Raw genomic sequence first — 15,515 nt, forward strand, 5'->3', positions numbered from 1 at the left:
GGTCTTCAACCTTCCCAAATACTCACACGTCACCCCCCTGCTTACTTCCCTCCACTGGCTGCCTGTCATGGCTCGCATCAAATTCAAAACATTGGTGCTAGCCTTCCAAGCAGTTAAGGGGTCTTCCCCAGCTTATCTACAAAAAATCATCAGACCCTACACCCCTGCCAGACCTCTTCGTTCAGCCTCCACAGGCCGCTTGGCACCTCCCCCTCTCCGAACCTCCACCTCACACTCACGACTACTGTCTGTTCTGGCTCCACGGTGGTGGAACGAACTCCCCGTTGAGGTCAGAACTGTAGAATCTCTCCCCACCGTCAAGCACAAGCTGAAGACACACCTCTTCAAGCAGCACCTCTCCCCATCCCTCCCTACCTCCCTCTGAACCTTAATTGTTGTCTCTGTATCTTGCTTTGTGTATCGGTATTTTTAGTTGGCTAGGTAAGCAGTGTTTGGATAGTTAACTTTGGTCACTTTTGCTCTGTTGTTTGTTTCTTTGTTCAAAAAAATAAAAAATAAAAATTTGGCCCTCGTCCTTATCTTTGTTGTACAGGTAGCAGTTGAAATTGTACTTCCCTCTAGGGTCTTTCAGCGAACTTATCCCTGGTTATGGGTATGCACTTTGTTGTACGCCGCTCTGGATAAGAGCATCTGCCAAATGCCAGTAATGTAATGTAATGTAATATCAACTATGTGATATAATGCGCAACAAATGCACCAAATCTCTAAAATGACAGAGATTCTATAAACACAAGTAAAATGCAAGTCCAATTCAACCAGAATCAACCGGAATTGTTAGAGCCAGAATATACCAGTGTGCAAGATCATTACAGCACAGGTTGAAGGACAACAGACTGCAGCAAAGACAAAGTTCAAAAGATAAAATCTGATCTTCTTGCTGTCAGTAACATTCCATTGATGGCTGACCTCCCTTATAATGGCAGAAGAGGCTACGTGGCTGTTGCATGTTGATGGATGGGGAATTAAAACAGCTGTGTGGCAAGCTCACAGCATAGACGAGAGGGACACGGCTAAGAACACCGCAGCTCATCTTCGATCTGATTAGAATCATAAATGTCACTTGTATTTTTTGTGCCTTATAAACTAAATAAAAGGAAAAACAGCAATAGTTGGGTTTTAAGGGGAAAATGACAATGACAAATGACAATTCAAGCGTTTGACAAGTTGAGTTTGAGAAGTGATATTGCCAGATTTCTCAAGACAAGTGAGGGACCTCGGCATCAAAACAAGCTCAATTGGATTGTGTTTTGCGTTCGCGGACCAATGGCTGGGAGTTGGTTACCTCAATAAATAGTAAAATAAAACATTTGGCAAGACATAAATGTGGAGAAACAGTTTGCTTGTTACATTTCCATCCAAATGAGCAACCAGATGAGTTCAGTGAGTAGCCTATTTCTGATTATCGTAGTATTAATGTTTAGTTGCCCTTTTCATGCAATCACCACTTGTCAGTATCATGCCGAAAATATTACCAGTGATACACTTCTAAAGACAAATTTTGCACTTATACTGACTTTTATTGTGGTCCAGCCTATTGGTGCATACTTGTACAGCCTATTACAGGAATTCTAACCAATGAATCGATTACATTTTGCCAGTTAACAGAACCATGAAAATAAAGAAAATGCCCATATGAATTTCAATTAGCTCAGTTAATGCATTCTAATTGTTTAACTGTACAGATTCAGTGAACCTCACACAAACAGAGCAGAATCACAACATACTCAATATACACAAACCAGAGTTGTGACCTCTATTTAATAACAATTTAACCATTTAAAAAAAAATTTTTAATCGGGTAATAATAAATTGTTTCATTAAAATGGTACATAAATAAACTACACATATAATGTTAGAATACATGTTATTTTACTGTATTCCAATATGGACAACAATTTTTTTTAATTTTTTTTTATAATAAAAAGGCAGGGTTATGAGAATAATTATACTGGAGTGTCTATTTTCACCAGCAAATAGCTGGACTGTGTGGCAGAGGCTACTCAGACCAGCTCCGCCCATTCTTCAAATTCAAAGTTTGCAGCGCCAAAAACGTTGCACATGAAGCAGGCAGCAACAATAACAGCTTTAGAGGAGGGCTTACATTCCTGAGGAACTGACTGTAAACCGAACAGCATTTATCACTGATTTAATAGAGATACAGTCCCCCTCCAAAAGTAGCAAGGCCAATTCCTTTGTTCTTGCAATACACTGAATCCATCTGGGGTTGAGAAAAAAGAACACGAGACAAGAGTTCAGAATTTCAGCTTTTATTTCCTGGTTCAGAATTTCAGCTTTTATTTCCTGGATGTGTTAAATTACATAGAATATAACACCTTTGGTATCAGACCACCCAATTTTTAGGTGAGTAAAAATATTGGAACAGATTGAATTTAAGTCAAATTAAAGTCATTAACAATTAATATTTGGAAGCATATCCCTTGCTAGCAAGAACTGCATCACGCCTGTGATCTCCATTGACATCACCAAACTGTTGCATTCTGCTTTTATGATGCTTTTCCTGCAGCCTCTTTCAGTTGTTGTTTGTTTTGGGGGATTTTTTGCTTCAATCTCCTCTTTTTCTTCCTAATGAAGTCCTTTGTTGTGTTGGAAGTTTGTTTTGGGTCATTGCTGCATGATGAAGTGCCTTGCAATTAGTTAGGACACATTTCTCTGTAAGTTGACAGACATAACATTTGTATAGACTACTGAATTCATCCTATTGCTACCATCATGAGTTACATCATCAGTAAAGATTAGTGAGCCCACCCACCCCAGAAGCAACCATGCAAGCCCAAGCCATGCCACTTCCTGCACCATGCTTCACAGATGAGATTGCATATTTTGGATCATGAGCAGATCCCTTCTTTCTCCACACTTTGGCCTTTCTATCACTTTGGTAGAGGTTAATATTGGTCTCTTCAGTCCATAAAACTTGCTCAGAACTATTGTGGCTCATCTCTGTACTTCTTTGCAAATTGTAATCTCGTCTTCCGATTCTTACTACTGATAAGTGGTTTGCATCTTGTGGTATAGCTTCGATATTGCTACTCTTCTTCGAACGTTTGATTGAGAAACATTCACGCCTGCTGTGTGGAGATTGTTTGTGATGTCACAGACTGATGTTTTGCGGTTTTTCTTCATAGCTTTCACAATGTTTCTGTCATCAACGCCTGTTGTTTTCCTTGGTCAACCTATTTGATGTCTGTTTCTCTGTACGCCAGTGGTTTCTTTCTTTTTCAGGACATTCCAAGTTGTTCTATAAGCTATCCCCAATGCTCTGATTGATTTCCACTGTTTTCTAAGGAACCAAAACATGGCTGCCAACGTTGCAATGTGCATGGATGTAGGCTAATGTGATGTTCCTCTCAGCCACCAGTCACCGTATAGAAATGAAAAAAGGGACTTTAATAATTTCAAAACTACAGTAAAAACACTCCCCTAAATCACTTGTTGTAGTGACTATGTTAAAGTGCTACTTTTCCCATTGTAGATCTGCAAGCTATGACAGCAAATTGGAGTCTTGATCAACAGAGCACAGATCTATTTCCGGTCACCGTAGCCGTCCAAAAATCCATCGTTGCTTAAAGTCCCTTGTCATGGTGTAGCGTGCTGCCATTAAATGTAGGAAGGTGGAAACGCGGGAATCAGAAAAATGCGCACAATTTCAATCTCACCTCTAAACCTGTTAATCTCCAAACTACAGTGTAAAATGGCGAATTCAATGTATACGATTTATTGTGGAATGGTAATGTTTTGTTTTTGGTTAAATGAGATGGAATCGGCAGAACTCGTGGCCAAACCTGTTAAGTTTGTGCACCGTGTTGTACAATAATTAAAATCTGGTAAACGCATTCTCCTGGGTTGGGAAAATGTGATAGTTTAAAGATACCAGCAAATGCAAATGGGCAAACGCGTTCACCAAACGGATAAGACTCGTCCAAAACTATAGGCAGTTGATTTATTTTAGTTACAGTAAATAGCATGTGCACTCACTTGCAGAATTTCATCCACTGCACTTTCAAACAGAGGCGACTGTACCCAGTCTGTAGATATAGAGGGGAGTCCCGTGCTTGGGAAATTGGAAAACCCATCTAGTTTGGTGTTCCGGGAGGGGTGCAACAGTTTGCCTGCAAAAGGTGTATGTGTGATACAGCGATGTATAATAGTCCATATAATGTATTGCTTATGTTAAAATTACCATTATATATTTTTTGTTTATATATTTTTGGTATTAATTATTTTGATTTGTGAAGTTCATTTAATTGTAAATTTTTGGTATTGTCAAGCGGGAGGAGCTTTGTCTTTTTAAGGTCCTACTGCAGGTTCCTTGGGAGGAGAGAGAGTGGACTCAGGAGAGGAGTGTCACACTGCTAAAGGGGTCAATAGACATAGCCTGCCTTGTGACAAATGTTATACAGTAGTTTGTTGCTAAATTTATGTTACATTACATTACATTATTGGCATTTGGAAGATGCTCTTATCCAGAGTGACATATAGTTGATTAGACTAAGCAGGAGACAATCCTCCCCTGGAGCAATGCAGGGTTAAGGACATTGCTCAAGGGCCCAACAGCTGTGCGGATCTTATTGTGGCTACACTGGGATTTGAACCACCGACCTTACCTGTCCCAGTCATTTACCTTAACCACTACGCTACAGGCCACCACAGTGTTACTTTGTTTGTTTGTGTATTTGTTAGTCTTTTGTAAATAAGATCACTGTGAATATGTTTTAAGCACTAGAGGGCATCATTGATTTGGGTCTGTTGCAATGTCTGCTGACTTTTCTTTGCAAAAACTTATTTCTCTATGTAAAATTTTCTCACATTCCATTCGTTAAATCGAAAAATGTCCCTAAAATGTTGTGTGCGTTAATGTGAAAATTCGTAAATAGAACTTTTTTTAATTGAACGTTTGACGGAACTGCAGGGGGAAAAGTGGATTACAAAGTAAATGGCAAATGGTTGGCATTTATATAGGGCCTATATCCAAAGTGCTGTACAATTTGATGCTTCTCATTCACCCATTCATACACACTCACACACCAACAGCGACTGGCTGCCAGGCACCAACCAGCTCATCTGGAGCATTTAGAGGTTAGGCGTCTTGCTCAGGGACACACCCTTCAACACACCCAGGGCGGAATCGAACCGGCAACCCTAAGACTGCCAGACGGACCTCTCTTACCGCCTAAGCCAATTTTGCCCCTAAGTCTGATGCCAACGAGTAATATTTGTAAATTTGTCTTATAGTGTGACTTTAAATCACAAATGAACACAAAACTTTCAAAGGGTACCTGTTCCCAAAATCAGCATATGCCTAGATCTACACTCACTTTATTAAGAACAAAAAACAAAACAAAAAACCCAGTGAGCAGCAGTTCTACAGACAGAAATGCCTTGTTAATGAGAGACGTCAGAGGAGAATGGCCAGACTGTTCAGAGCTGACAGGAAGGTGACAGTAATGCAAATAACCACACATTACAACAGTGGTATGCAGAAGAGCATCTCTGAACACACAACGCATCATAACTCTAAGTGGATAGGCTACAGCAGTAGAAGTAAATAATTAATACCAAATAAAGTGCTCATTGAGTGTATATCATAAAAATTACTTTTCCCATTCTTGTAAGCTAAATAAGTCACGCATAGCGACATATTTAATTTCTTTATCTGATTACATTGGTCATATTGCTGAATACTTGACGAAGGTCAGGGCCATTGTGACGTCAAGTTGTTGCAGCCAGGAGCCCATGCGAGCAGCTTATTCCATTGCCAGTATTGCCAGGACGTTTGAGTGCAAAATGGTGGAGTGCAAGGTGTATGGTTGTCGTAATAATAAGCAGAAAAACAAGGAGAAAAAGTAATTTTGCGTGCCAAAGCCGGTAACAACGGAAAAGGCATTACTTGCCAAAAAGTTTTAGCTCTAGGAATTAGCTCTAGGATATGGGCGGCCTGTAGCGTAGAGGCTAAGGTAAATGACTGGCACACACAAGGTCAGTGGTTCTAATCGCGGTGTAGCCACAATAATATCCGCACAGCTGTTGGGCCCTTGAGCAAGGCCCATAACCCTGCATTGCGCGAGGTCCCACATAAACGTACTATACATTTTAGTAATTTGGCAGAATAGTTAAAAACTGAATCAAATCAATATTTTTTGTGACCACCCTTCGGCGTTAAAACTGCATCACTTCTCTGAGCCAACGCTGTCCTGCAGTTCTATAAGAAAATCAGCAGGGAGGTTGTTCTCAAATGTGTTCTTTTATACTAACACACAAAAAAAATTATATAAACATATATATAATAAAGTCTAGGGTGCCTAAGACTTCTGCACAGTACTGAATATTGGTACCGCTTTCGATCACAGCTGTGGAGAGGTTTTAGAGCCACTGGGCTAGACACCAGGGAGTATTTCACAAGGCTGGCTAACTGAGAATGCCTGACATCCGTGCAGAAACATTTCAAATCTGGAACATGGACTGAAGTAAAAAGAGCTGTTCGGGGGATTACTGTGCGCAGAAGTGAGGCTTACTTAGTTAGCCAGTTTTGTAAAATACCCCCCCTGGCTCTAATCTTGCAGTTGCAGTTTAGTATGATTTATGTTGGGTGCAGTGCGTTGTGTCATGCTCTGAGCATCCCATGACTGTCCTCAGAAAGACATTCACCTAAGAAATCAATTGTAATGAAACCGATCCTCTTTAAAAACATTATTTCAATTGCCATTGTGCAATACAAAAAGAGTTGTAAGATAGGACATTATTGGTGTTAATTTTGGTTTCATTAAACAAGTAAATATATTTATAAATGTTTATAATTCAATGGAGAAAAATCTTGAAGGCAGTATATAATTAGATAAATTTGAAGCATGGAAAGACTATAATACCATACAGTGTTTGATTAACTATCAGGGGGCAACAGGGGGTAATTCACTCAGGTGCCTGCTAATTCCTAGATGTTGGGGCTACATTTCCCAGATATCGTTTGCCCATTGGACCAACAAAATTGAACATTTACTGTTAGAAGTTCTGAAACAGAATATAGATCACTCAATTTTATTTTTGAGATTGGTACGATGTTTTGGCGATATAGCCTGGTGTATTCAAAATGGGCAGATTGTGTTCTTGTGCACAACTGACCACTCACATGCTACCTGCAGCAAACAAACTTACTTCTCTTTGCGGCTTTTGAAATGATGCACAAAGTTTGACGTTGTTGCATTCTTGTCGGATATTTTTGCTGCACATGTTTTGCAAACAGCAGTCCTTTTTTTTCCCCAACAACTTCTAATTTTGTATAGCCATAAACAATGATTTTCAGAGTTGTTCCTGCTGCACATTGAGTAGAACTGAGTTAGTTCTTGAGTAACATGAAAATATCTCATGAAAACAGAAATATAGTATCTCTGTTTTCCCGCCCATCGAAAGGTTTAATTTTCCCTATGCGATGCTTGTGTGTATGTCACACCGGAAATTAAGAATAATTAAAATAAATAATAATAATAATAATAATAATAATTAAATACGAGAGTGCATCCCACATAAACAATGAAAAAAACACTGAAACAAGTCTCTTTTGTCATCCAGGTGAAGTCTCGGCGTGACAAAAATTGATTGTATTTGGGGTGCCTCTAATAACTTTTTAGCAATAGATTTACCTCACGTTAACGTAACTTTGCTAGCTAGTAGCAAACTGATTGTGTTACGGGTAACTTAAGGTTAACTAATAAGGGTATAACATAATTATAAGGTTAATTTTGTTAAGGGTAACTAGCTGGCTAACTATTGTAACTTTAGTAATCAATACAGCTGATCGAAGCACTTTGCTGAATGACTTCTATGGATTTGATGGCGAAGGCGATAGCATCAAGACAGACCTATTTCCGGTCACCGTAGCCATCCCAGAATCCGTTGTTGCTCAAATTTAGTGCTCCCATATGCCCAAGACAGCACAACTTTCCAGGGGTATATCATGGAGTAGGACAAATTGAATTTGCTAGATTGAGTAATTCTGACTCTTGGAAAACAAGATTTTCAGAAGACACCAGGATCCAACTAGGTGACATAAAACCATAGCTATGTCAGTGATATGAAGAAAATATTTGGGATATAAAAACTATTTAGGTATCTAACATCAGCAACAGCAAGTTAAAAGAATAAAAGCACACAGTGAGTACAATGGTTTCTTGCCATTTTACTCTGACTCTGTCTATATCTGGCAGTCAACTGTTACAGCAGCGTTTCTAGCTGCAACCAAGGCTGTAGTTTTCCTGCTATCAATTGACAGAAAAAACGAGATATGAAATCCAAACTAGATAGCAAGGAGATTCAGATTAAAGGAGCACTGTCACGGTTTTTTCAGTTGAGTTTATTTAGATTAAATGCTTAAATTACGTGTGTAGGCATATTTGGTCAAAGCAGTCCGTCATATCACTCAGGCTAGCCAGGTTCCGTGATATTGGTTGGCATTTATATAGCGCCTTTATCCAAAGCAATGTACAATTGATGCTTCTCATTCACCCATTCATACACACGATTGGCTGCCATGCAAGGCACTGACCAGCTCATCAGGAGCATTTAGGGGTTAGGTGTCTTTCTTAGGGACACTTCGACACAGCCCGGGCGGGGGATTGAACCGGCAACCCTCCGACTGCCAGACGACTGCTCTTACTGCCTGAGCCATGTCGCCCCATAACATGATATTTGTATGTTAACGTTACAGTATATTCTGGGTGTGTCGTGATTGCCTGGATGGGTGGCTGTCCATAAACCGTGTTTGTTTTGAGAAGTTTTGCCCCATATTTAGGAAACGGCTACACTGACGGTGATTTAAAAAATGCCTGCACGTAATTTAAGCATTTAATCCAAATAAATTCAACTGAAAAAAGCTACCTGTATCACAATCTAAAAAAATGCCTGTTTTGTGGCAATCAAACTTCGGTTTGATTTTATGAGTCAACTCAGATTGCGATGTTACAGACCATGGTGGGGCCAAACCACTGAGCGTTAACTTGTAGGGGGCATTCTGGAGGGCTGACAGAATACAAGATGCATTGCTTTCAGTATTCTAAAAGTACTTTTAAAAAGTACTCTTTAAGGTGTTATTTAACCAATAACATAGTTAAATTAAGAATCATTTCAGTAACTCTGACCGAATTATATATGCAACCGAAATAAATGGTAGAATCTTTGAGGGCCCCTGTCTGCTCTGGGCCCTTGGAATCGACATTTGCCACTTGGTGGTGGCTGTGTGAAAAACAACCGAAGGATTATGGGTAATCCTGCTACAAATGACTGCTCAGCCTGTTACTGAAAAAAAAAGAAGAATATTAGTCAACTAGGAATTTCATTAAAGGCTCTATTTCATTCGCAATAGCAATGATTATACATGAAGAGGCATGACAACTTATATTATCCAAGCTGAAAAGAACAAAAGGTTTTTCCCCCTATTGGAACCTTGCAAATATTATTTCCTGGCTGGTAGCATTCTTGCCGCAGAAGAAAGCTGCCAAATGAAACATAAAACTACTGTAGATTCATGAGACAGTCATCTTTGTGTAGGGACCTTCGCACAGGGCACCCAATTAAGTAGGGTCCTCGCACGGGCCGCCAAATAACATAGGGATTTTACTCTCTACGAAACCGCCAGTTAATGTTATGTACCAGTATAACTGGAAAAAGTAATCAGTCTCATAAAATTACTGTTATCAGAAATATCTAACCACAAATTTAGTATTTTAATTAATAATTAAAACAACTAAAATTAATGATTAAACATACCGATACCCTGAAGGTTGGAAGTTCTTTGAAAGACTGCTTTAACTCGGCTCTCATGTCTATGTGATGCCAAAACAGACACCGGGTTTAGTAAAATATATTTATTAAACAAACGTACAAACACAGAACAGATAAACTAACGGGAAGTTAGTAGGGGAAGTTAGTAGGGTGTGTGTGTGTGTGTGTGTGTGTGTGTGTGTGTGTCTGTGTGTGTGCGCGCGTGTCCCTTGGACAAAGAAAAGGTAAATTGGGCGTGTCAGTGATAGAGTTAGCTGTGAGAAGAGACTACTTGCGTAGTTTTACTCTAATTACATACGCGAAAGACGGCGAATCAATTCAGGTATATATATGGCTAACAAAAATACATTCAAGCGGTAAGACGGCAAATATAGAACACAGATTCACAATATCAGTCAAGACTTTTCCCAGTCCCTAAACTCACTGTGTGCTCCTTTCGCAAGGTCTCCAACAGTGCCAACGCAGCCATCGAATATGGATCGAATAAGGGCGGCCTGTAGCCTAGTGGTTAAGGTAGATGACTGGGACCCGCAAGTTCGGTGGTTTGATCCCCGGTGAAGCCAAAGTAAGATCTGCCCAGCCGTTGGGCCGTTGAGCAAGGCCCTTACCCCTGCATTGCTCCAGGGGAGGATTGTCTCCTGCTTAGTCTAATCAACTGTATGTCGCTCTGGATAAGAGCGTCTGCCAAATGCCATTAATGTAATGTCATGTAATGGATTGCTTGCACAAGTCTCTTTTAAACAACATGCACTCAGTGAGCACTTTTAGGTATTTATTAAACATATTTTTTAGACTTATTAAGTCTTCATCAGCTGTAGCCTATTCCCTTAGAGGTTTGACGTGTGTGTGTTCTTCTGCATACCACTGTTGTAAAGTGTGGTTATTTGAGTTACTGTCACCTTCCTGTCAGCTTTGAGCAGGCCCTTATCCATTGATCGATCTCATCAACAAGGCATTTCTGCCCGCAGAACTGCCGCTCACTGGGTGTTTTTTGTTTTCCCCACCACTTTAAGTAAACAGTAGAGACTGCATGAAAATCCCAGGAGATCAGCAGTTACAGAAATACTCAAACCAGCCCGTTTGGCACCAACAATCATGCCACGGTCGAAATCACTGAGCTTGCATTTTTTCCCCATTCTGATTGAAGCTGATGTGAACATTAACTCAAGCTCCCGACCCATATCTGCATGATTTTATGCATGGCACTGCTGTCACACGATTGGCTGATTAGATAATCGCATGAATAAATAGGTTAAGCTTAAGCTTAACAGACAGTTTGGGCACAGGGCCTGGCAAGTCACACACTTTTCACAGCAATTTCAAGGTTTATTAATCAGTACTGGCATGAATTCAGGGTTCACATCATTTGTGATTAATCTGCAATGTATGAGGTTCATTCACATGGGCCCAGGGCTTACAACAGGTCATTCTACTTTGCGACCAATGTTCTGGCTGCATGCGCTCTGACCGAGATGGGCACTCTCCCTTATCTCTAAGAGGCTGACACCCACTCTGCATAGGTGCTGCTCATTATGCACTTACAGCTTCCTGAAAGTCTCAGCCTCAGTCCACTGCCTCTACCATCAAGATATATACAGTGGGAGCAATAATTATTTGATCCCTTGCTGATTTTGTAGGTTTGCCCACTGACAAAGAATGGAACTGTGTAGAATTTTAACATTGAGAGACAGAATATCACAAAATAATCCAAAATAACAACATCATATAAATTTTATAAATTTAATATCATATTTTCACATTAAATAAGTATTTGATCCATAGAACAATAGGACTTAATACTTGGTGGAGAAACCTTTGTTGGCAAGCACAGAGGTCAGATGTTTGTTGTAGTTTTTCCACCAGGTTTGCACAGATCTTGGGAGGGATTTTGGTCCACTCCTCTTTGCAGATCCTCTCCAAATCTTTAAGGTTCCGAGGCTGTCGCTTGGTAACTCGAAGCTTCAGCTCTCTCCACAGATTTTCGATGGGATTTAGGTCTGGAGACAGCCTAGGCCACTCCAGGACCTTAATATGCTTCCCTCAATATGGTGAAGTCGTCCTGTCCCCATAGCTGAGAAACACCCCCAAAGCATAAGATTTCCACCTCCATGCTTCACAGTGGGGATGGTGTTCTTGGGGTTGTACTCAGCATTTCTCTTCCTCAAATCATTAACAAGCTCCTCCTGTGTAGTACTGGGCTGATCCCTGACCTTTCTCATGATCATTGATATCCCACGAGGTGAGATCTTGCGTGGAGCCCCAGACCGAGGGAGATTGGCGGTGACTTTGTGTTCCTTCCATTTTCTAATAATTGCTCCAACAGTTGTTAACTTCTCACCAAGCTGCCTGCTTATGTTCTTGTAGCCCATCCCAGCCTTGTGCAGGTCTACAATTTTGTCCCTGATGTCCTTAGACAGCTCCTTTGTCTTGGCCATGGTGGAAACGTTGGAATCTGATTGATTGTGTGGACAGGTGTCTTTTATGCAGCTACATAATGATGTAACGAGTTGACACGGGTGTTTTGGGTAATGAGTTGAGATCAGGAGTGCTTCTTAATGGAAAACGAACTAGTCTGTGGGAGCCAGAATTATTGCTGATTGGTATGGGATCAAATACTTATTTCATGCAAAAATACGATAATAAATGTACAAAATGTATATGTTGTTATTGTGGATTATTTTGTGATATTCTCTCAATGTTAAAATGTACCTATGATTCAAATTCTACACAGTTCCATTCTTTGTAAGTGGGCCAACCTACAAAATCAACAAGGGATCAAATAATTATTGCTCCCACTCTACATATCCATTAAACAAAATTTGACCATGATTTTAATGTTTAGCAAAAACTATTCATCAATATTAGCTGATTTTGGGTGGATTGCTGGGTCAGTTCTTATGGCAAGCGAATGCTGCTGCTTTATAGGCTATTCTTATCTGGCGGATTGCAATTCCAATTAAGTCTACACTGCTTAAGGTTATGCATTCTGGTGGGTTTCTGGGTTTAACAGTTTCTCTGTGGTTAATATTTCTAATGGCAACTTCCTGGCTAAACAGTACACAGCAATCAATCAGCCAACCAGCACTAACAGGTCACATCTCAAGTAAAGCCATATGGCCACAGTGCAGCCTGGCTTCACATAGGTTCATCCAAATCTATCTAGAAATGCAATAGTTTTGTATTTCGTCACTTCATCTCAGAGGAGTGGGATATCGGCCTGGTTGTACAGAGGGTGCTCCACATTACACATGGCATAGTCGGGTAAAGCTCAGCTGTCTGGTATTAGGGGGTTTGTAGTCAGGCAGAACCTTGATGCCTGACATTTACATGCATTTACATGAAACCTCAACAAATATTGCTTCATTCATTGTGAGTTGTCTGACTGAAATGCGGAGCTAGTTCAGGCAGTCAACTCGAGAAGCCTCACATGATGCTTATGTCTTATGAGAGGGGCTATATAAACAATCAACCTCACCTGTTCAGGCCCTTGCTCATTTAGCTGGCTGCATTGCAACATTGTGCTTCCTGCTAGCTGTAATTGCACTGCTCGAATTGTCCTGCTCTGGAAATCAAGCAAAAGCTGCCCTGTCTGGCTCATTCTGCATGCTAAAGACATAGTGCTGCCTGGCTCTCTTTGACTGGCTGAGTCTTTCAAATTATCTGAATTGCACAAGACTTGCAAGAATTGCAGAAGACAGTCCAGGCCTGGGAAATACTTAGCACCTGGAGCTTAAGTATTAAACTACTCCCATTTACATAACATTAATATGTCCTAAAAATTATGGAGCCCTGAGGGGGAGCCTGTCTAAAAAGTGTATAAAATACCATGTGATAAAAGTTGAGAATGTACTCCACATGTAACCACATGTGAATTGTTGATTACAAACCATCTTCCCAATTAATTAAATGAATTCATCAAAACCTTTTAGCTACTATGCTGCATTTGCTTCGAATGTATAATAAAAAATACGTGAACAATTTAGATTTGCATCCTAAATCTTGTTATTTGACATTTTAGCTCAGCAATAAAACAAAACAATACTTCTCTTTCTACTTTCCAAAAACTGTATATTGTCAAGTGTAAGAATGTTCTTAATTGTTTTTCATGAAACAACATTTTTCATTATGTAAAAATTTGTTTTTTCACAACCAATAGATATGATTGCAATGACATTATTAGTAAGGACACACAGTCAGAGAGATTCCCCCCCCACACAGCTGCCAACAAAAGTAGTATGGTTAATTTTTATATGTAAATGCTATTCCCAGGAAGTTTGACAGTATTGCCAATTGGTCTTGATTAAAGTTTAAATGCCACATTGTTGCCACAGTGTTCTCATATATGTACCGACTCATTCTTTTACTTACGTGGAGCTGTGCGATGTTGAAGTTTGACTTAACGGGGCACAGTTCCCACGTTTCATTTTCCAGAAACATCCGCAGCTCCTCCAGGCGAGTCCTAGGGGGAATATGGACATTTTGCTTTCAATATGTACAACCAGAATTCATTCATTGACAGAACTAGTTCTCTAAAGGTCACATTTGGATGCCTGACTTATCACATACTTGTGAATGTGTAGGTGTTCAATATACTTTCTCTATAAAATATACATCTTGGTTCTCAGTGCTATATACTATACACTCAGTGACCACTTTATTAGGGAGAACCGTACACCAGTTTGTTAATGCAAATATTTAATCAGATGTTTTTCAAACCAAATGTCAGAATGTGGAAGAAATCATCTAAGTGACTTTGACTGGAAAGATTGTTGGTGCCAACAATTTCAGAAACTGCTGATCTCCTGGGATTTTCACACACAACAGTCTCTAGAGCTGACAGAGAATGGTGCAAAAAACAAAGTGCAGAAGTTCTGCAGAAACACGTTCTTCATGACATTTGTTATAATTGTCTGAACTGTTTTCTGTTTTCTGTAGCACTGGTGAAACAGGAGGTCCCTGCTAAAAGCCTGATTTCTTACAAACAAACTTAATGTGCAAGCTGAAAAATTGGGAACAAAGATCACTGTCATCATGATGACACATTCAAAGCCATCTATCAGCTTTCAAATATGTTGAACAGAGAACGTACAACTTGCAATACTTTCTGCTCCAGTAACAAGCTGGACCTAAGTAATATTAAAAACAAAATATATGTGCCAGTGCCATTACAAATTCACTACGTTGTTTTTGGGGAATTTCATCTTTTCAGCAATGAAGGGAATATGTGACATTGAACTGACATCAAGTCTACTATAGCTTTTATTTATTTTATAATTGTTGCATCAGGTGAAGTAAATATTACCAGTAGCTATTTGCTATATTCTATTCTGACTTTCGAGCCACAAAGAGTTAAATGTAAAAAAGTTATCAGTGACTAATACAAATGATAATTTGCCAATTATTTTAATTTATTGTTTATTGTAGGCTCAAAGTGTCACACTCTAATCAGCTAATTAATCCAAAACACCTGCAAAGGGTTCCTGAGCCTTTAAATTGTCTCTCAGTATGGTTCAGTAGAATTCACAATCATGGGGAAGACTGCTGACCTGACTGTTGTGCAGAAAACCATCATCGACACCCTCCACAAGGAGGGAAAGCCTCAAAAGGTAATTGCAAGAGAAGTTGGATGTTCTCAAAATGCTATATCAAAGCACATTAATAGAAAGTTAAGTGGAAGGAAGAAAGAAAGTGTGGAAGAAAAAGGT

At 39.7% G+C, this 15,515-nt stretch overlaps 1 protein-coding gene across 2 annotated transcripts in view; it reads right to left on the reverse strand.

Moving 5' to 3' along the window:
• Nucleotides 1-15,515, reverse strand: part of vps50 (VPS50 EARP/GARPII complex subunit) — a 206,288-nt gene that overhangs the window by 80,432 nt on the left and 110,341 nt on the right. For both annotated transcript variants that reach the window (XM_061254761.1, XM_061254762.1), the window contains exon 17: nt 14,179-14,269. In XM_061254761.1, the coding sequence (XP_061110745.1) occupies nt 14,179-14,269 (91 nt within the window). The remainder of the gene's footprint in view (nt 1-14,178; nt 14,270-15,515) is intronic.

This window comes from Conger conger, chromosome 9, assembly GCF_963514075.1.
Source record: "Conger conger chromosome 9, fConCon1.1, whole genome shotgun sequence".
In the NCBI taxonomy this organism is placed as follows: domain Eukaryota; kingdom Metazoa; phylum Chordata; class Actinopteri; order Anguilliformes; family Congridae; genus Conger; species Conger conger.